The sequence below is a fragment of the Mauremys reevesii genome, linkage group 10 (genome assembly GCF_016161935.1).
Source record: "Mauremys reevesii isolate NIE-2019 linkage group 10, ASM1616193v1, whole genome shotgun sequence".
Classification (NCBI taxonomy): domain Eukaryota; kingdom Metazoa; phylum Chordata; order Testudines; family Geoemydidae; genus Mauremys; species Mauremys reevesii.
Genome location: NC_052632.1, coordinates 4373272 through 4395710, shown reverse-complemented (window position 1 = coordinate 4395710; position 22439 = coordinate 4373272). Strand labels below are relative to the sequence as shown.

Genomic DNA, 22439 nt, shown 5'->3' with positions numbered 1-22439 from the left:
GAACTACATAGACTGCCAGCACCATAGCTACATTTCTGAGCTAGTAGTTTTGAGTTTGTTTATTCAACCCATTCCTAGTTTCTACCCCCAATTTAAAAAAACTAGGTCTCCTGTTGAAGGCCCCAGTTCAGGACAGTGCACCTGTAGGACATCAGTACATGCTTAAGTGCTTTCCTGAACCAGGGCCTAATTGACTCATTCAATAATCCCTGGGCCACCCATTTTGGATTATGAGAATTAGTCATTTTTGGACCCTGGATACCTAAAAAGGAGGTTAGATAGCTGAGTAGCAGCAACATGCTGAAGATGTGCCATGGTGCTTTTATGAAAAGGTTATTGTTAATAGTATATTAGAACGCTACCTCTGTAACCTCTGGGGGTTTTAGGAACTTTTAAATGTTTTCCCTGATGTGTCTTTAGCTGATTAGTTAAATTCAGGTACCTTTACATATTTTGTATTTCACCTGTCCTCCATGCATGATCCTGAGTAGGCGGAGGCTGTCTCTGATGGATTATTGCACTGCGTGTTACTGTTTATATATAGTTGTGTATCTCACAATGTCTCAGATCCATCCCTACCTTTCTCCCCAGCCCAGCCCAGCCAAAGTGTGTCTGATCAAGTTGGCACGGCTTGCTGGCACTTCAAGTTTTGTCTCACTGGAAGGTGGCACAGCTGGGACTGACCAGCATAGAGTTTCCAGGCTCTGGACCCACCAGTGCAGAGTTTCCAAGACTATGCTGTAGATAAAAGTGTCAGTGAGTGACATTAAAAAACAAATAAAAGCCCAAAATAGAAGGAATTCCCACACCTGATAAAATTCAGAGGGAGCTAATGGCAAAAACTTCCCTACAGTTTATGGAAAGTCCCTGATAAAATGTTGTAGTTGGAAAAAACCTAAACATTGAAAGCTCGGTAATTTCAAGTTAAGGTTACTCTTGGGGCGGAAAGGAGAATGAAAATACAGGGTTTGAGGGCTGGTCTACACGGTGATGTAGTGTGCGGCAAGGAGGGTGTCAATCTCCTGTGTTCTAGCCAGCCACACGTGTCGCCAAGTGTCTGCGTGGTGCACTGAAAGTTCCATAGAACGCTTTGATCTACTGCAGTCGAAACACGTTGAGATTCCACAACATGGAACAGCCTCCATGTGTCTGGGACACATCACAGCGGATATTTTAAACCCCGCCGACCGTGCTGGCTTCCACTGGAGAGTGTAAGTAGCTTAACGGCAAGGGTATCCTGGATTTGAGATTTCTTTCTCTGCAGGGAGCCTGTCTCTCATAAAAGAGATTCATGGGAGAAGCTCACTGTTTGCTTAATAGCTTCTTTTTTATTGGACCAATGTGTGTGCTCTTCCTCGGCTATGGGTTCTTGGTTCCCCCCCTCGGTCTCACTTGTGTCCTTGACCTGTGTTTTGTTACTTTGTTTGTGGTTGGTTTGTTTAAAAGGCAGGATAGGTAGATTTAGGTTATATTGCCAAAGGTGGTGTCTCACTTCCATGTCAACCAGGATGTCTTCCTCTGTCCAAAGCCTCACGCGACTAGTGAGGAGAGGCGGCTGCACACTCTGGATGTCCAGCGCGCCCTGGCGTTCTACCTGAAAAGCACCAAGCCCTTCTGCACATCGACCCAGCTCTTTATCGCAATCGTTGACAGGATGAAGGGCCTGAAGGACAGTTTCAAATTGGATCACCGCCTGCATCCGTACTTGTTACAAGTTGGTGCAGGCTGTGCCTCCACCGATAGTGAAGGCTCACTCAACTAGGGCTCAGGCGTCTTCAGCTGCCTTCCTGGCACATGTGCCTCTCCAGGACATCTGCAGGGCTGCAACGCGGTCTTCAGTACCTGTGTTCACAGCACATTACGCCATCACCCAGCAAGCCAAAGATGACACTGGATTCGGCAGAGCAGTGTTGTAATTGACATGTCCACGAATTCCGACCCACCTCTGTTGGCACTGCTTGGGAGTCCCCTACAATGGAATGGACCTGAGCAAGCACTCAACGAAAAGGGGGTCACCTTTCATAACTGCTGTTCTTCTTCGAGTGATTGCTCATACGCATTCCCCGACCCACTCTCCTTCCCCTCTGTCGGAGTTCTGGCAGGCAGGAATGGGGGGTGGAGGGAGAGCTGATTGGTGCCCCTTATGCCAGCACATACGCGCACCACTCCAGAGGGTGCCAGAGCCAGTCCCCTATAGATACCACTGACCCTGGTGCATGTGGCGAGCACACACACCTCCAATGGAATGGACTTGAGCAACACATCTCAAAGAACAGCAGTTACAGAAGGTCACTGTCTTTTACACGTTAGACAGTGTCGTTATACACAGGAAAGTCCTTGTGCTGACATATTGCTGCTGCTGCCTGAGCTTCCCAGAAAAGGAAACTTTTAGTGTGACAGTGTGCAGCAGGATGATGGCTGAGATAGTAAATCCACAGAAGTCAGGGATTTCAAAGCTCTGGTTCCCTCAACGGGCCACATTACACACTAACAAAAACCACCAGATATAGCATTCAGAAAGATGCACTCAAGTGAAAGCCATTATTTGAATTTTGTCTGTGGATTTTGGATTCTCATGCTTAATACCACAATAACTCTGTGTGTGTGTGTGTGTGTGTGTGTGTGTGTGTGTGTGTGTGTGTGTGTGTGTGTGTGTGTGTGTGTGTGTGTTGCACATATCTCATGAGTGCATACATGCACACCCTTCTTTTTGCATTTAATAATGTGAGTGCAAAGGAGACAAGCATCTTCTTTGCTTTGCAAAGTTGTTGTTTCTGTTCCGGACTGACCTTTTGCTGTGAGTGAGTTACCAGTGTAGTTTTTCAGACTCTGTAGACTCCAATAAATATTTTTCCAATTTAATTTTTTTTTACAGTTATAAACCAAACAAGCTAAAAGATTCTTCAGAGCCTAGAGAGGGTTAAAGGCTGGAAAGTGTAATGAAGGGTTTGAACTGATCTCCACAACCTGCAGACCTGCCATCAAGTGAGAGCCACCCTCCAAGACAAATTTGGAGGCTTTCTAAAAGGCAGTATGTTGTAGGAACCTGATAAATAGAGAAATACAAGAACAAGGTGTGGAAAATACTTCCATGAACAATTAGGTTTACAGTGGTGATTCGCGTTAGGAGTGCAACTTCTAGTCTATTCAAGCTAAAGGACAAAATTCTTTCCTGGGATAGTTGCTGTGAAATGCAGTTAAATCATGGGAAGAGTGCCTTAGAAGGGTGCAGCTGGACTGTATAACCTAGAAGAGGCGTTCATTGCCTTGTAAGCAGTACTATGCTCAGCCTATGTGACATGGTCCTCGTGCTAAGAGGCTGTGTCTAAGACCTTTCTAACTACTGGGTTTTGCTAGCAAAGTTAGGCCAGCTGGTCTGTATGGGAAATAACTTTGTTGAAACCATTCATAAAACTATTTGAGATTCAGTAGCAGCTTGGGCATGAAAAGTGACCTGGGTGGGGTTTTCAGTGATAAAACTACCTGCTAGGTCTGGTCTCACTAGGTACAGGGATATAGGCAAGGAGGTATAGAGTATCAGTCTGCAGAAACTGATGTGGATGCTGTTAAGTGGACAGGTAAAAGTATCTCTTATCTAGTTCCAAAATGTGCTGCATTTTCATGCCTGTGGGAGATTCTTTAAATCTCCCTTTTGTTAATGTTCTTCTGCCTCCTCATCTGATCGTTATTAGATGGTGGGCACATTGCTCTCTCCTGGCCCCCACCTGCTTGTCCCACTTCTGTATCCACCTGCCCCTGCTCCTCATGTCCTTTCCCCGGTACCTATTACACCTCCCTCTTCTCTGGAGGAGTTTGTGGACCATGTTACTTCAACCCTCACCATTCTAATTGTGGGAATTGGCCCTCTGAGAATGAAGGAAATGAGAGCCGGCTCCCAATGACTATTGATGAGCTTAGCTTGATTATTCCGTGTCTTTGTCTTAGCTCTTGCTCTGTTTCACGCTTTCCCACAGAAGTGTATAGCAAAGCTCAAACTGCGAGCGCTCTCTTCAGAACTGCCGGCCCAGCAGGGTGCTGGCTTCCTACCCTTTAGGAGCCTGTATCTGGCCATGTGCAGAACTCACGAGGGATTGAGCTGCAAACTCTGTTTGTTCCCCACCACCAGCCATAGCCTCTGTGCTCCTGATATATTTTCCTCAGCCAGCATGTGGAGCTGGTTCAAAGGTCCCTTAGTTCAGCAGAACCTGATCTGATCCTGACAGCAAAGTGGCAGCATGCCCAAGGTGAGCCATGCTGCCCTCCTCCTGATGTGTCTCCTGCCTCTTTCCAACCGTCCCCAGGGGACTGGTACCAGCTATGAACTGGAATATCACACTCCATGTAGGGAGAGCTGCTCTTCACGTTCAGAGCTTGGGTCATACCAGCCATTGTTCTGCCCCCTTTTTCCAGAAAGTTCTTTCTTTTCCAGAAAGATTCTGAGTTTCCAGAAAGCATGTGGAGCTGCTGGAACATGCCCTATTGGCTGCGGTGTCCAGACTGCTGGTGTGTCTAACTGGAGCTGCTGTGTTTTCTTTCCCTTTTGCTTATGTCCCGAATCTGAGTTTGGCCCTTGCTGGGTCAGATCAAAGAAGCTCCGCCTCCAAGGCTCTCAGTCGGGCACCTCTCCCCAGCACTAAAAATTCACTTCAGGGAAACAAACTCCTTGTAGTTCTGGGATTAGTTATTGACATCACGGTTGGTGTCCCTGTCCCCAAGGCCAGGTTCTGTCGTGTTCAGTGTCATCACCCTCCTGAAGTGCCCAATTCCTTGAACAAAGAGGCTGCTTCCATCCCATCCGAAATGGTTGCACTGGGAAGGTGGTTGAGAGCGGAGTGGCTGGTTCCCCGGGAACAGGGCCGGCGCTTCCATTAGGTGACCCTAGGCGGTCGCCTAGGGCGCCAGGATTTGACGGGCGTCATTTTGTGCGCTCCCCACAGGGCGCACCGGAGCTTCCGGTTCCGCTCCCATCGTGCCGCCGAAGAAGGACCTTCTGCTGACATGCCACGGAAAACAGCGGCAGGCAATTGAGCAGCTCAATGACTGCTGCTGTCGCCTGAGGCATTTCGGCGGAGGGTCCTTCTTCGGCGGCGCGATGGGAGTGGAACAGGAAGCTCCTGCGCGCCCCGTGGGGAGCGCGCAAAATGCCGCCCCCCCCCGAATTCTGCCTAGGGCGCCAGAAACTCTGGCGCCGCTCCTGCCCGGGAACTTCCAGAAGGGCTCTCTGCACATTTCATTCTTTTAGGAAGTTTAGCCCAGCTTCCGATCAGCTCATAGCCTTGAAACTGCTCTGATGAGCAGCAGCGTATTGCTTATCCTCCATGTTTTCCCTCGAGCCTGGGCATATTTTATTCTTGTAGCTTTGGACGTTGCTGGCCCTGGCCTCTGATTGTTTTATTGCTTTTCCCTGGTGCTGTCAGCATTAGCAGCATTCTGCTTATCCCAGGGCTTCCTCATGCGCCATCGGAGCCCAAGTTACTCCCCGGTTTCCCAAAACACCCGATTAGACCCTTCTTGTTCTCAGCGTGCCTGCTGCCACGAAGCAAAACCGTTTGCGTCTCTGCTTGACACTGTCCTGTGTACCCTGATGGTTTCCACGAATACTTCTCAGTCCCTGCAGATTTCAGGAGAGGTATCTCTGGATTAGACAGTTGTTTTCAAGGTTTCTTGGATTAATATGGTGAAAACTGAGCTGCTTCTGATTGATTCAGTGCAGAGGTTTTCCTGGTGCTGGTTTTGTCTGGCAGTTATTCTCTCTCTTTCATTTGTGCATGTGGGATACTGGATTTCTGTGCATTTTTATTCGTTTGAGGTGCATAGTAAGATGCTTTGCTGCCATCTCCAGAAATGTCACAGGATTGAGACCTGAGCAGCCTAGGCTGGCTGCTGAACCCTTAGTCCATGTTTTTCTTTCATCCTGAAGTGCTCTTGCAGTTTATTTGCAGCTCCCCTAGATACAATTCTTCAGTGTCTGCAGCAGCTACTGAATTCACAGGCTAGACTGCACTGTGGATGTAAGTTCTTCCATCACCCCCTTCAGTAGCTTCTGATAAAGCTGGAAGTTGCTATTTTAGGGTTTTCTTAGTTATACTTATATGAGCTTTTCATTCCTTTGGCAACAGCTCACCTCAACCTCCACATGACTTGAAGTGTGTGTGTGTGTGTGTGTGTGTGTGTGTGTGTGTGTGTGCCTCAGCTTCTACATCATATTCTGCAAACTGTCTTCCTTTGTGTGCCAGTGGCATTTGTTCTCTTGTGTGTTAGAACTTGGGACTCAAGGACCAAATCAGAATGAAAACGTACCATTTTATATTTAGATTTTATTGGGAATTTGCTCAGCACCCGGAGCTAATACATGTTCCAGGGGTTAGGTCACACAGTGAGTTAAGGCACCAGCCTTCCATGTCTGCAGAGCAAGGACACGTGTGAATCGTAGGACTGGAAGGGACCTTGAGAGGTCGTCTAGTCCAGTCCCCTGCACTCATGGCAGGACCAAGTATTATCTAGACCAAACCTGACAGGTGTTTGTCCAACCTGCTCTTAAAAATCCCCAATGATAGAGATTCCACAGCCTCCCTAGGCAATTTATTCCAGTGCTTAACCACCCTGACAGGAAGTTTTTCCTAATGTCCAACCTAAACCGCCCTTCCTGCAATTTAAGCCCATTGCTTCCTGTCCTATCCTCAGAGGTTAAGAAGAACAATATTTCTCCCTCCTCCTTGTAACAACCTTTTATGTACCCAAAAACTGTTATTTCCCCTCTGTCTTCTCTTCTCCAGACTAAACAAACCCAACATTTTCAGCCTTCCTTCATAGGTCATGTTTTCTAGACCTTTAATTATTTTTGTTGCTCTTCTCTGGACTCTCTTCAATTTGTACACACCTTTCCTGAAATGTGGCACCCAGAACTGGACACAATACTCCAGCTGAGGCCTAATCAGGGCAGGGAGTAAAGCGGAAGAATTACTTCTCATGTCTTGCTTACAACACTCCTGCTAATACATCCCAGAATGATATTCGCTTATTTTGCAACAGTGTTACACTGTTAACTCATATTTAGCTTGTGATCCACTGTGACCCCCAGATCCCTTTCCGCAGTGCTCCTTCCTCGGCAGTCTTGTCTTTTAGATTGCAAGCTCTTTGGGGCAGAGACTCGTTTAACTCATGCCTGGCACAAGGGGGCCCAACCTGGCTGAGGCCGCTAGGCACTCCCACAGTACAAATGTTAAAAAAAATAATAAACTGAAAATCTCTCTCCCTACTACGAGAGCGTTTATCCTGTACCACAGCAAGACAAGAGGCTGTAAGAGTCAAAGGAAAATAGTCAGGCAGTGCTTACATCCAGACGTACTCAGACACTGGGAGAAAAGATGGGACATTCATTAGCAGTGTCTCGTTATTAGATTTGACTGGAAAAAGCTGTTCGTTCCCATGGGGTGTTTATATTGTTCTAGGAACATTTCCAAAACTAAGAAGTTAACGAGATTCTGATTTATTTTTTGGGAAATTTTAAAAGAAAAAAAGTTTACTCTGAAAAGCAAAGAGACTCGACTATCGTGGCTAAATCTGTTTCTCTCCCATTTCCCAGGGCCACCCATTCATCGTGCAGTACAATGATGGGAATGCTGAAGTTGTCTCCATGTGGGTGTGCAGGATGCTGGAGGAGAGACGGTCTCACCAGGGTCCTCAGTGAGCAGCAAGGAAGCACAACAGGGGTGAGGTGAAAGAGAACCCGGGACTAGCAAAAGGAAAACCAGCCGCACGTCGCACTGTCGAGAGATGGCATATTTCACTGAAAAAAATATTTTTAGAAGCATCAAAAAACCTTTCAGGATATTTGCTGCTGCTTTTTCTGACTTTAGGGCATTTTCTCCACACATTTCCTTTGTTGCTGACTGATTTAATGTCCTCAAATTGTCTTCAATCAAACTGTACACAGCCTTAAAGCATCTATAGTATATATATATATATTTTGTTACTGAGTGTACTGTATATTTCTTGGCTCCAGACTATTTTTTAACCTTTAGTCTTTTGCTATTGTAAAAATGACATGTTGACCGTACAACAAAGTTTCTACACAAGTGTAGACTGTCTTTGGCCGCACACATCAAGGATGTGTGCGGGGGTTTTTTAATTGTATTTGTTTAATAAAACATGACGCTGGCATTCACCATCCTTATGAGAGGTGAAGGTGTCATGTTGGAAGAATAAAAATGCCGCAAGTGTATCAACAGTCATGCTGTGCAAATGTCATGGATTTTATTTGTGGCTATTGCAGGGTAAAACTCCAACACGGGAGCAAATCCTGCCTTTGAAGGCACTAGGAACCATACTTGTATCCCTGGGTAAATTGAGCTGTTAGGTTTTTTTATACGATTACCATGCTATATCTCTATGGTATCGTTTCCAGTAATCTGTCCTGTATAGTCTTAAATGTCTCAAGTCATAGGGCTTCAATCACCTCCTCTGGGAAATTCTATCCCAACCTAAAGTTTATTCTTAGGTATAGTTCCTGTTGCACACTATAATCCAAACACTGTCTTCTCCACACCCCTGGTCCTCCTTCCCAATTTCCCGATACCCCATCCCCCACCAGAGCAGTGTCCCCAAACCCAGCAACTGCAGTCTCTCTCCAGGAGGTGAGAGGGAGTTTGCAATGGCTGGAAGAAAGATCAGTGTTGTGGTCTGGGAAGGTAGGGCAGAGCCTGCTGGAGCATGTTTTGATTGGGACGGCGGGATAAGTAGTTTTGGAGGAGTGGGCGTTTGAGGGAGGTGAAGTCCCCTCGCAGAATTGTCTCCCAGTAATGGACACTTCGTCACTTGGGACATTTGACAGGAGGCTGATCAAACCGCTGGAAAATGTCCTGAACAATCCTGCACGGGGCCCCAGTGGGCTGGAGAAAAACCAAGGGGTTCTATCGCCACCTTGCCGAACACATGAACACGAAGTGTTTTGTTTGTATTACACTGGTCATGGATATATTGGCCTTATTCTAACAGGTTACAAATCGGGAAACCAAACAAAAATGCCTTTAGTCCATGTTAATGTATTATAAGGTTCCTGGGAGACCTTTTGAATAAACAATATAAGCAAATAGACTCTTTCATGAGTGGTGGTGGTGTGAGGAAATCCTGTAAAGCGGAGGATAAGCTGGGAATCTTGCATAAACTCATTGTGTGATTGACAACACACGAGCTGCTTGCTGATAGATGTAAACTTGGGCCATTCAGCACCATTCAGGTGCCTCCCATCCTGCCATTTTGCTTTAAAAGCATTTCTTGACATTCCTGAAACTGTACAGAAATGGTAATTAACTCCTCTGTTCCTTTAGTCATCCCTTTCCCACATTGCAACGTTTGAATATTGCTATTCGTTGTATCCTAGTAGCTCCTAGCAGACCCAATCTGGATCCTGTTGTGTTAGGCGCTACACAAAAAAGTGATGAAAACACAGGCCCTGCACCAGCGAGCTGACAACCTGGGTTTCTGACAAGATCCAACAGCACTGTGGGGGTTGGGTGGACAAGATATTAAAATTAGCACCTCGGAGTTTTGCATAAGAAGAAGTAGCCTTGGCAGGTTTCAATTTTTATCATTTTGACTGATATTGATCTTTTTAAGCATTTTTTTCTATTTTGATCTATATAATCTTCACAATTGCAGCATATTATGAGTTGTCAGACCCCCGCCCCCCCCAGTCTGACAGGAGATACTAAATGGCAATAGATACTGAGATTCAGAACATTGTTAAAGCTGTATAACCATTAAATCACCGATTGTCAACATCACACGTCAGAATATACAAAGGAAGTAGCCTGAAATCACACTCCACTGAATTCTCCAGCTGCATTTTTCTTACTGTGCCTAGCTGTAAATTTCTATTATCGATGGAAATGTATTTTCGTTGGTCTGTGTGTGTACAATGAATTGGACGTTTATCAACATTTACCAATGATAAGATCTAATCCTCCCAACCCCAATACTCAGCAGTATCCTCAGACTGCCACATGCCTGCCCATCGTCAAATGGTAACGTTCATTGTTACATGAAATGTTCTGTGGGCATCACGCAGCAGTCAGTCTCTTTATGGACCTAGTACAAATATGGTCTATTAGGCCCTACTTTTTCATTACTACTATTTAAAGAACAAGAGCTATCAAGTTGACTGTTACCTCAAAGGAAAGCTGGATAATTACCGTACATATAGTGTGTGCTTTGTATCACTATGGTTCCAGTTTACATTTTCACAACAGATTGGCTCATCTTTAATCAATCTGTGTATTAAAATGCTAGTTCTAAAAACACACTCACTCCATTCACATTAATGCATAGAGAAGGCTCTTAAAAGAAGGATGCAAAGTGTTTTATTATAATAAGTTAAGCATGTAAGCTGCCGTTTTCTTGTGTTAAAACTAAAATGTCACTAAAAGAACTGAAGTGGATAATAATAGATGAAGCCCCTTGTAGTGAAAAATTTCTGCTGAACAATTGCAAATCCTAAATGTTACTTTGGAGGTAGTCTGGAAAATACTTTGTTTCCTTCCTTGGAGGTATCATTTATCTTGTTTTGAAGTATAGAGATTGCAGGCATGAACTTATAGACTAAAGTTTGTCTTAATTGCTCCGGTGTCACAACCTTCCTGGCAGATAACAGTACAATGAATGAGTCAATGTGACCAATACCTTCAGGTCCTTTTTCTAAAGTGAGACAAATTTCTTTCCTTTGAGCCAGCCAGCCTATAGGCAGCTCTTTCGTTTATTTATCTCCCAACAGTTTACATTAGCTTGCTCTGGATAAAAAGTCTCTCTCAGATTTAGTTAAAAAGTCAGTAAAAACAAGGCTTTTTCTCTTGCTTTCATTGCGGGAGGGGGGTGGGGAGGATTTCAACCTGCACATTCATACTTCTGATATTAACTGATGTAACTTTGAAAAGTCTCACCGTTAACACTGGCAGATAGTGTTATGAGATTTGTCATTAACCTTGCAATCTTTCTGGTTATACTTAATCAACCTGACAGTAATTGTGGAAGTTTTGGATAATTGTCATCTTTCCCTCTCCAGATCCTTGAATTTGGTGTTTCTACAAATAGCATGGGGGACTGGAGTAGATGCAAGGAGTTGGTAATAGTATCTGGAACCACTCACTTAGGAGACACTGCTTCCTGTCTGAGCCACTGTGGGGAGTTGCTGAAAGCTGTTCCCATCCAGTGGCTGTGGAATAGCCTATAGGAAAGGAATAAAGTCCTCAGAGACACACGTCCGCTTCACAAAGCACCACCACAACTGATCTCTGCAGAGGTACCCAGGATTGAATAGGCATAGGGACTTGCGTCCCCTCTCACCTTAATGATGGGCCCCCTAGATTACAACAGAGGAAGTATGGTCCAGTGGTTATGGCATTAGCTAGCACTCCAGTGACCTGGGTTCTATTCCCTGCTCTACCTCAGACTTTGTGACACTGGGCAAGCACTTAAGCCATGTCTACACTACCGCCTCTGCAGCTGTAGCGCCCTAATGTAGATGCTTCCTACATTGATGGAGTGGGGGGGTTCCGTTGTTGCAGTTAATCCATCTCTGCGAGAGGCAGTAGCTAGATTGCCAGGAGAATCCTTCCAACAACTGAGCAGTGTCTACGCCATGTGTTAGGTCAGTCTAACTATGGCGCTCAGGATGCAACATTTTTTACAGCCTTGAGCAGTGTAGCTAGGCTGATCTAAGTCTTAGGTGTAGACCAGGCCTGAGTGTCTCTGTGCCTCAGTTCCCGATCAGTAAAAACTGGGAGAACAGTGCTTCCCTGTTCCTGTTGTGAAGATACATCCATTAAGGACTGATAAATCCATTAACGATTGTGAGGCATTCAGGTACTGCAGCGCTATGTAAGTCGTCTAGACAGAAGGAACGAGGCACGTTCTCAGCACTGAGGGAAATTTGTGCTGCTGCTATATTTGTTCTATTAAACTGAGAATGAAATCCAGTCTCTGGCACTTCTCACACATACATAATTAGAAATTACTTTGATATTCCTGCTGCTAAGCAAATTAGCCCAAAGCAGCAACGCCTTCAAAACTTCCATTTAACTTCATCTCTCCCTCCACTCTCAGGAAAAGGAGATGAGGAACATGCAATTAGCTTTCCCTGCTCTGATCCCTATCAGGTGGGCTCGAAATGTTGGATGTTCTAAGGGGTAAGTCTTAATGGCATTAAGCATGTAAATCTAGGAGTTCTGAGACTCCAGTTCTGCACCCTTTCATTCCTGCCATGACTTTGTGAAACCTGGATTGTCACCTGAATTCCAAATTATAAGAGATCTGTCACGTGAAAGCAGAAATGTTTGGAACAAGTTCAACACCATCACAGCCTCCAGCAGTTCATCCCTCTCCTCAGAAGATACCAAAAGAGTCCATCAGAAGTAATCTAAAGAATTAAAAGAAAACCTATGGAACATGTGCACCGGTTTCTCACACAACCATAGGAAGAAAGGAAACAGCATCTAGGTGCTTATCCCACAAAATGACAATCAGGATTTCAACAGAAAACGTTCATCACTTTTATTCAGGTATATGTCTCAGATTGCTGTAATATCAACCCAAATTTACCATTCAATCCATAGCTTGTCGCTGTTAGAACCAGTTGAAAGTAAGAGAAAATATTCCACCAAAAAAAAAAAATCCAGAAAAAAAGACAGTAGAAATTTTTACTCTTTTTTAATCAGATTTTCAGATGTTATGTTTTTCATACCAGCTGTAGTCATTACCGGTCAAAGCTAATCCTCTGAGGGAAACTAGCATTAGTTTTATCTTAAATGCATTGATACTTGCAGTACAGAATTAGAAAATACTTGAGTTTCTTGTATTCCTTAACAAACTCTGTCCTGCTGTCAGTTTTCCAAAGGCAAAGTGTCATTCTTTGTTTGCTCACTAATAGCTTGCAAGGCTCTTTGTGCGTGTGTTTATTGGCAAAGAAAACAGAATTGGGGAAATACACCAAGCAGTGGTTTCACAAATGCAGGAATGCCACCCGCCAGAGAAAAGCCCCTCTTCTACTTCCTATACTCACTTTTTCTTAAGTGACAAGTAATGACCAATAATGTGCTAGCATTGATAACCAAGCAGTCACCAAAAAGGTCACTGCAGAGCTTTTCAGCCTTAGCATGCACTCTCTGACATTAAGAGGTTTAAACAAACTGGAAAACTGAGTCTGGTATTAAAGTGTATCTATTTTCTGAATGGTGTTGTTGCATAGCCTTCCTCCAGGGAACCCCCAGAGGAAAAGAAATTGGTCTTGGAACCTTTTGCTTCTTTATGATGGAGAAAGGAGACATGGAATGTTTGAAACAACATCTGCTTGGCTTTATACATTAGGGATTTGGGTCTCGGCTGCCCTGAAAAATGCAATGGCCTTGTCTACACTCAGCAAAAATTGGAGCCATAATTCTTCATTGATAGTAGGCATTGGTGGAAGCACTAATGTAGTCAGGGTTCAGATAGTGTCAGAGCACGGTTAGAAAACATAGTGACTGAAATGCCTGAGCTCTGTCTACATGACAACTTTCACTGTTACTACCACAGGGGATGCTGCACTGTATGGACCCAGTAGTTGCTAGTGTAGACACGCCCCCTGGCTGCAGTAGTTATGAAATGATAGCATTGAGAGGCAGAAGAGTGGAAGTGGAGCCCTGGAGGGTGCGAGAGTATTTCATAGTTTGGTTTTTGTTAACACCTATTACTTTCAGTGAGTAATGAACATTTGGGAGGAGGGATGGTTTTTGTTAATGACTCAGCATCCTTGCTCCTTCCATGGAGGTGTGCGATATCCCCATAGGTGCAATCCAAGACCTCCAACATGTTCTCCAGCAGAACCCAGGGAGACTAGACTTGATTTTCCTGATATTCCTATGGTTTAAAGTAAACGCAGAGGGGAAATTGCAACCGAAGCCCACCATGCCAGGCCTTTCTCCATCACGGCCAGACTTGGACCACCTGCGAGGGAGTCTCTGAGTATGAGGTTCCCTGGTGAGTGACCTTTCACTGCTAAAATACCAGCACAAACACTGGGCTGAAGTTAAGGCCCCTCCCATAGAAAGTTAAGTGCCTTGGGCCTGGTCTACACTGTGGGGGGGAGGGGGAATGATCTAAGATACGCAACTTCAGCTTCAAGAATAGCATAGCTGAAGTAGACATATCTTAGATCGACTTAGATTGACTTACTTCACATCCTCGTGGCGCGGGATCGATGGCTGCCGCTCCCCCGTCAACTCCGCTTCCGCCTCTCACCCTGGTGGAGTTCCGGAGTCAATGGGGAGCGTGTTTGGGGATCAATGTATTGCGTCTAGATGAGACACAATACATCGATCCCCGATCGATCAATCATACCCGCCGATCCGGCGGGTAGTGTAGACATACTCTTGGAAAGTCAATGGTGCAGCGAGGCCTAGCTGCAGAGATACCTCTGTGCCCCATTCCTCCTGCATACCAACCTTCTCCTTTTCCACCCCACCCATCCTAACTTCTCCCCCAGTTCCTCCAACCCCATCCATTCTGTTTGCCTCTTCTCCTTCTGCCACCCCAGGATACGCACCATCGGAAAAGAATGAAAGAAAGGGATTTTTAGGCCTGCCTTAAGTGCAAATCTCAACACATCCTTGCCTGAGCCACTGCTCCCCACACCTGCCTAGTATTCCGTCCCTCTGAGAGTACATGGCCCACGCTGACCTTCCTTGGGGCCAGTAGTAAATGACTGCTATCCTCTAGCAGAGAGGGGGGCTTTAGAGCACAGTTAGGGGAGTCCAGGGGAGGAGGATGACATGTGTTTGCTAGAAAGTGGCACCAGAACCAACAACAAAAATACAGAGACTGTTTCCAAGCTGAATTTGTAGGGAAATCAGAACCCTTTCTCGGAATCACTTCAGCGCTTGTAGGGTCATTCTACCTGCGCCCAGAGATCTCTCTGCAGGCAGCAGAGCGGGAGCCCAAATCAGGCCTGTAATGGGAACTCGGTTACAACCTTAACTGTGGACCAATTACCCCTGCCCCATAAGAAGGGGAAAGAAGTTCATTCATTCATTCAGGGGCCTCTTCTTCGGAATGTAATTAGCTCAGCCCCTTGGCCTCTGGTGCTAAGGAAGTACAAACCAGTGACAGTTCTGTAGCTATGACAATTATTTTTTAAGGCAGTCTTTGGATGGGTCAGAATATGGTGGTGTGCACCCAGGGTGAGCAATCCCCTTCTTTATTCCTAGAAAATGCAGCTGGACCTTTGCTGTGCAATTGCTGAAGATTTGTACTGACTGGGGGGGGGGGGTTACCTTCAGTAAAGGGGTAGCCATAAACTACAAGTGTGCATTGAGGACAGGATTTATAGATTGAGCCTTACTGGCTAGGAAAGGAGCTTCTCTTTCACCCCAGCCACTTCCTAGTGCAGCTGAGCTGGCTGTGGAATCCTGCAGTGAAAGTTCAAGGTTTATAAGTACCTGGTCAGCCCAAGAGATTTTTAATGGAAAATGGATGTTCAAGGGCTTTTAAAAGCTGTAAGGAGGAAAAACTTCTGAGCAGTTGAGACAGAAACTCCAGGCTGAGCTGACACAGACCAGCTGGGCCAGTTCCAAGGGCAGGTGAGTGAATTTTTCTGGAAATCCAGAGTCCTTTTACCTTGTGGGGGAGGGGGGAGAAATCCCAGGCGTCGCTTTCAAGCTGCAGGCGCCAACAGCTCAAACCTGCAGCTCCGAAGCTTTTGGAGCCGGGCTGAAGGTTTCTTTCCCTCTGCTCGCTTAGCATCTCCCTACCCCGGCGCGGACAGGCCGAGAGCCAAGCGTTAATTGCTCCTGTTAGCTTCTTTTCTCGGGCTTGCAGGCGCTGTTTTAACCTAATCAATAGAGGCTTGTCTATTGATCGTGTAAATTTCATTTGGCCGCATCACTTACCACCAACCAGCGGCTTCGAGGGAGAGAAATTAGGCAGATTTAGAGCCGGTTTAGCACCGTGCCGAGAGCGCCGCAGCCCCGTTCCCGGTGTCGGGGCTGGGAAGGAGCTCTGCTCCGCTCCGTGTTCCTGGGCTGTAAATGCACCTGGGCCACAGGAATCGAATAAGTAATTTAAAGGTGCTCGGCGCTGCGGCCAGTTTCTCTAGGCAGCGCTGGCTTGGGGGAAACGCGGCCGGGGCGGAGGGTTTATTAGGGGGAGATGACTAATGGGGGGGGGGTCACTGGCGAGCCGGCTGTCAAATCCAGGAGCCAGGGCTCGGCAGGCGGAGCTCGCCCGGGCTACAGGGGTCCTGGGTGTCTGGAGCGGGCAGGTGAGTCCGGGGCAGCCCCCCCGGAAAACGCCTGACCCCGGGGCGGCCCGGCCCGCGGAGTCTCTGCAGCCTATTTGCCGGAGCCGCTGACCTTTGCCAACCCTCTCCAAGTTGATTAGCGCATCAGGTCAGACAGCGGGTGCCAAGCCTGTAAACAGCCATTACCCGGATGCTTTTATCAATGGCCAGTAATTAAAATGTCACCGTTTAATTTTCAGGCCTCTCCGAGCAATCTTTTCCTAATAAAGAGTCTAATCGAAAGGCTATTTTCCCCCGGAAAATGGCTGCAGAAGAGGCGCTCAGGGTAGCGAGCCGGCGCGGATCGATAGCGAGAAGCCCGGATTGATCTGCCTCTAAAATTAAATTTATGGGGGTCACGGTTTTATATGGTGCTGATACAACTGTTAAATGGGGAACATTCCTTTCCAATAGGAGGCGTTTATTAAACTTCCACTGAATTAGGCCGCCCTGATTGATGGGGCAATCTCGCCCCAGCCCCTCCAGGAGGGACGGGCCTGCGGTGCCTTGGCCTCTCCCCGCGCAGGACGCGGCTGGGGAGGTTTAGTCGCCAGCCTGCTCCGGCGGTGCAGGTGAGCGGGGAGTCACCCGCCAGAAATGGGTGTGTGTGTGGGGGGGTGTTAAACAGACCCACCCCGGTAGCAGCCGCCTGACACCCACACCCAGCCCCGCACGGCGAGCTCCACGCCGGGAAAGGTCCCGCTGCGTCTCGTTCTACACCAGCGAGCCTGGGTCTCTCTGGGATTGACCCGGCGCTGGGGCAGCCAGAGAGAAAGCAGCCCCCGGAGCCTGGGCCCGGCCGTGTCAGGGCCAGCCGGGGGGAGGCGCCCCTCGGTTGGCACGGCCATGGCGGAGCGGTGCGTGGGTGGGACTGGCCGGCCTGCGATCCGGGGGGGGGATATTTCAAACCCATCACTTGGGAGAGCCCCCCCCCCCTTCCTGATTCCCAAGCGGTTCTTTCTCTCCTCCGCTCCGCCGGCCCAGGCGGGGTCACGAGCCCCTCCCAGCTGATTGGCATCCCCCCCCCCGCAGGAACCGAGACATTTGTCCCACGGGGGCTGGTGACTGTCCGCGCCCCCGCCGCCGGGAAGGCGAAAGGGAGCCCGGCCGCCCACCCACCTCCCACTCGTGTGTCCCCGTGTCTCCCTGTCCCGGCGCTTTCCCTGCCCCCCCCCACGCCGGCGCAGAGGGAAGCTCGCAGCATCTGGACACGGGCTTCGTCTGGTGCGTTTAGCGCCCGGGCTTGTGCGCGCAGCTGTTGCGCTCCTACCCTGGCCCCTCTGGGCGCGCAGAAGGGAGGGGGGGTCAGAGTCGCCCGCTTCGCCCCCGATGGGGCATGGGGAGGTGGGGCCCATTCCTGAGCTGCGTCTCCTGCCGGGACGCTGCAGCCTGGGCAGCGCAGTGGGGGGGCTGAGCTAGGGGCGCAGGGGCGTGACCCCCCCTCCCCCCAGATCCTCGCCTGGATTGAACAGGCTGATGGGATTCCTGCACCTCCAGTGTCCGCCTGTGGCTGGCCGGGGACAGGCAAAGCCAGGGCCGGGGGGGTCTCTGCCGCCGCCCGCAGGGGCCGTTACAGCCAGGCGCTGCCTTGTCGCAGGTACCCAGGGCTTGCAGCCGCTTTCCCGGCACACAGAGACCCGTTCTGCGGAACGGGCCGCTCCCCTGGCACCATTGCGACCACTAGCGCGGGCAGGGGGGAGGGGCGAAAGGACCTGCAGCCCCGCTGGGCCATTGGGTAGCCCTCTTCTCCCTGTACAAACTATCCCCTGCTTCTGCTGCTCCCTAGGCCTGGCTGACAGGGCCCTAATTCATAACAAGGGCCCATCTAGCCAGTATCCTGCCTCTGACAGTGGCCAATGCCAGGTGCCCCAGAGGAAAAAAACGGACCAGGCAGCGATCCACCCGTTGTCCAGCCCCGGCTTCTGTTTAGAGACTCCCAGAGCAGGGGGTTGTGTCTCTGACCATATTGGCTAATAGCCATTGATGGACCTAGCCGCCAGGAACTTATCTAGGTCTTTTCTGAACCCTGTTCTAGTCTTGGCCTTCACAACATCCCCTGGCAAGGAGTTCCACAGATTACACACCTGCATAGTCAAAGAAAAACTTCCTTTTGTTTGTTTTAAATCTGCTGGCTATTAATTTCATTGGGTGGCCCCAATTTTTTGTGAAGGGGTAAATGACTTCTTCACTTTCTCCACACCATTCACAATTGTATATATCCCCCCTTGAAAAGTCCCAGTCTTTTTAATCTCTCCTCATATGGGAGCTGTTCCCTAATCATTTTTGTTGCCCTTCTCCGTACCTTTTTCAATTCTAGTATATATATCTTGAGATGTGGCAACCAGATCTGTGGGCAGTATTCAAGGTGTGGGCATAGCCTGGATTTATATAGAGGCCTTATGATATTTTCTGTCTTACTATCTGTCCCTTTCCTAATGATTCCCCACAGACGTGGTTCACTTTTTTGTTTTGGCTGCCGCTGCACACTGAGTGGATGTTTTCAGAGAACTACCCACACGGACTCCAAGATCTCTGTCTTGAGTGGTCACAGCTAATTTAGACCCACCATTGGGTATGCAGAGCTGGGATTGTTTTGCACTGCGCATGACTTTGCATTTCTCAACTCTGAATTTCATCTGCCATTTTGTTGCCCAGTCACCCAATTTTGTGAGCTCCTTTTGTAGCTCTTCGCAGTCTCTTTTGGCTTTAACTATCCTGAGTAATTTTGTATTGTCTGCAAAATTTGCCACCTCGCTGATTACCCCCTTTTTCAGCTCATCCACCCTTGCACATACTGGGAGCTTGCCATAAAACTATCTAGTTTAGTTTGGCTTTTGCAGGCCCAGGCTGTGATAGAGTCGCTAAATCAGAGCAAAGAGAAGGTTGTAATGGTCCCACTCCCATTAGCAGGGCCCGGTGTGCAGAGGAGCCGGGCTCGGCCATTGGTCCCCTGCAGGTTACTGTCTGACAGGAGCTCGGCGCTGCAGGCGGCGGGGTTTGCCTGCCCGGCCCAGCACCTCAATAGCCAAATATTCAGTAAAGTACAAATGGTTTTTTTTAAAGTCCCCGAAAATGTTCCAGCTCTTTGCACTGGGTGATCATTGAGCGTTAATTAGAAATTCATTACAATTAAAACCAGCGCGCACACGCCTTAATTACATCTGATTTTTAATTCCGAATCCGTGTTTACACAGTAAGCGAGACGTACCTCCTGATTATCCCCAATACTCTTTATACTGTACTAATTATGTAAATTAAACCTAATTAACTGACAAAAACTGCAGTTAATTCAACTGTTAAAAGATATGGGCTTGCGAGGCGCTCCTGCGAAGGAAGGAACCGGGACGGGCTGGGAGTGCGGGCACCTTTCCCTGGCCTCCCGGGACCGGTCCCGGCTCCTCCGGGCTCAGGAACAGGGCCCGGGCGGCCGCGAACCCTTTCCCCGCTGCCGGGCTGAACCGCTTTCCCCAAAAGCGACCCCTGCACGCCCGGAGCCCGGACAGGGCTGGGGGCAGAGGGAGCCACCCCAGGGCGGAATGGACCGGCTCGGGCCCGCTCATCCAGCCAGCCGGGCCGGGCTGGGCTCCTCCCGGACAGTCACAGGTTCGAGCCTGGCCCCGCCTCCGAGAGCCCCGAATTCCCCGGCGGTTCCCCGGAGTTCGGGCCGGGGATGGCTCGGGGGGAGGGTCCCAGCTCTGCGCCTGCAGCTCCATCCCCAGCCCAGCGCGGAGTGGGGCACGAGGAAGAGCCGAGGGGCTGGAGGCAGCGAGGGCCCTGGGCAGGCGGATTCGGCCTCCCTCTGTCCCCACGGCGGGGGCTGAGTGTCCGGGGGCAGCCGCGGGCCATGCCAGCCTGACCCCTCGGGGGAGACCCGCGGAGAGTTTCCCCCGGCTGGGGGCACGTACCCAGGCCTGCTCCCCCCAGGGCCGGCAAACACAGGGGTCATGGCCCGTGGGCGGCTGGGGACCGCGCTGCGCAGGGCGGCCAGGCCGGAGCTGGGGGGGGGGGCACAGTCCCAAGCTGCCCCCTCACGGCTCTGGCTCTTGGGCGCAGGTCGGTTTTACCCGGGGCTGGGTGGGAAAAGCCTCCCGAGAGAGTGTGTGTGTGGGGCGCTGTATCTACACTGCCCCTTGTGCGTGTGTGTAATGTAGAGATTCACCAGCCTGTGTGTATCTGTGTAGCTAGACACACCGCCGTGTGTGTGTGTATTTGCACCGCTCAGAAAATGTGTGTGTGTGTACACACCGCTGTGTGTGTGGCTCGCCCAGCAGTGCAAACTGCCCCTTCTCACCACCCATCCGCGGGGGGAGGCTGCCCCAGCAGGGGTCTGGGGGGGGAGAATACGGGGCATTCGCCAGACCCGTCGCCTCTCCCGGGGGAGCCCGACCTCTGCCCCCCTGGACAGGAGGGGGCAGGTGGGTCCCAGGGGACCCTGCTCCAAGGCCTGGCCTCGTCCTGGGGGGTTGAGCCTGGCCCCTAGCGGGGAGCTCTGCCCTGGCACCGCCTCCCGGGGGGCTATAGTGCAGGAGCCGCTGCCGGGTCCCGCCTGCCCCGGGCAGGAGAAGCGGGGCGGGAGGCCACCTGCGCCTGGCGCCTGGGCTGGCGGGGGCCGGGAGCGCGGGGCGAGGCTGTGCGTCCCCCCCCCAACCGCGGAGTTTGCCAGCGGGGGGGCGCGGATATTCCGCTGCCCTAGAAACGGCCCAGCCCCGGCCGCGCTCACGCCCGGCGGGTTTATGGCCCGGCGGGACACGACTCCCCCTCCCCTCCTGCCTCCTAGCGCCGAGTTTGCTCCGTCCAAACGCGCTGTTAAATACGGTGCAATCCGCGTAATTCGGAGCAGTTACAGGGCTGCGTCGCGTGCTGGCTGCGCGTTTACACGGCGCTCGGCAAATGCACCTCTCAGTACGCCTCCCCCCCCCCCAAACCAGCCCGAACCGGGACTGCTTCGGATGGGAACAAATTACAGAAATAAACGTCCCGCCTAACGAATAGCGAACCCGTAACTTTTGTCATTTACAAACGCTATTAAAATAACGTCTAAAGACTGGCGCACTGGGGGGGGGGTGTATCTCCCTCCATAAACACACTTTGCTCCGGCTTATGAAAAGGGTTTATCTTTTTAACGTCCATGCAAATGCGCCGCAGCCGGGCTGGGTGGCACTGCCTGCTTTGCTCGTGCCGTAATAATGCCTAATAAATATTTAACTACGCATTTGTTTAGAGGGCTCCTCGCCTGGGCTGCTGAGCCGCCGCCGCCGCGCAAGGAAGCAAAGGGACCCCGCTAAATTGACTCCTGAAATGTCTAATCACAGGCAGCAGCCAGGGTGGGCCCCTTGCAAGGGGCCTGGTGCCAATGATCCCTTCCGCAGCTCGGCGAGCTCCTCGGATCCGCCAGCGCGGTGCAATCACTGGGCACAACGCAGCCTTCCGTGGTTGCTTTAAATAATTAAAAGACGAGGAATAATTACCGAACCCGAGTGTAATTATTGCGGGGAAGGCGGCCGTGCCCTCCCAGCAACTGCAAGCGGCCGGGGCAGGGTTACCCGGAGTCCGCATAAATGTTGCATCCAGCCCCCCTCCCAGCCGGGCTCGGTAACCCGAGCTAGGAGAATATCGGCTCCTGGAGCCCGGGGAAATTTCAGTCTGACGGCGGGAAGCGCTGGGGAGAGGGACTTAAAGTGGCTGCATTTAACAGGACTTTTCCTCGGCAGGAGCCTGCACCCCAAACCCCAAGGTGGGGCCCCGCCGCTTCCCAGCTCCCCCCCCCGTCCTAGCTGTGATTAATTCTGGGGTGTCGGTCCGGCCCCAGCCCTGAAAGGCGAGACTTGATCATATTCCTAGGAAGAGATTTATGGCCCTAAATCTGCTTTCAAGGACAAATACGTTTAATGATACATTAACTCCCAAGTAGGCAATAGACTTTTCATAACAATACGCGCTTTAATATGGAACACATATGCTGGTGGAGGGCAAACGCTGTTCTAGCTGAATGGGAGGCTGCTTAACAAAAGTAATAGCCGGGGGCGATTCGCTGGCCGTTATTAACTTCTGTTTGATTAGTGTAATTGCTCAAATTTGGTCCGGACAGTATGATTAATTACAGTTTAATTAACGTGTCCATTAAGAGCACTTA

The 22439-nt window shown here is 49.6% G+C and overlaps 1 protein-coding gene across 8 annotated transcripts in view; it reads left to right on the top strand.

Moving 5' to 3' along the window:
- The window catches only part of MAP2K5 (mitogen-activated protein kinase kinase 5), a 191762-nt gene extending 182699 nt beyond the window's left edge, over positions 1–9063 (top strand). For 3 of the 8 annotated variants that reach the window (XM_039491614.1, XM_039491613.1, XM_039491612.1), the window contains one exon: positions 7586–9060. In XM_039491614.1, the coding sequence (XP_039347548.1) occupies positions 7586–7690 (105 nt within the window). In that variant the 3' untranslated portion in view covers positions 7691–9060. Of the gene's footprint in view, positions 1–7585 lie in introns of all 8 variants that reach the window. The other 5 variants (XM_039491617.1, XM_039491618.1, XM_039491616.1 and 2 more) reach the window with 3 other exon arrangements.
- The last annotated feature ends 13376 nt before the right edge of the window (positions 9064–22439 follow it).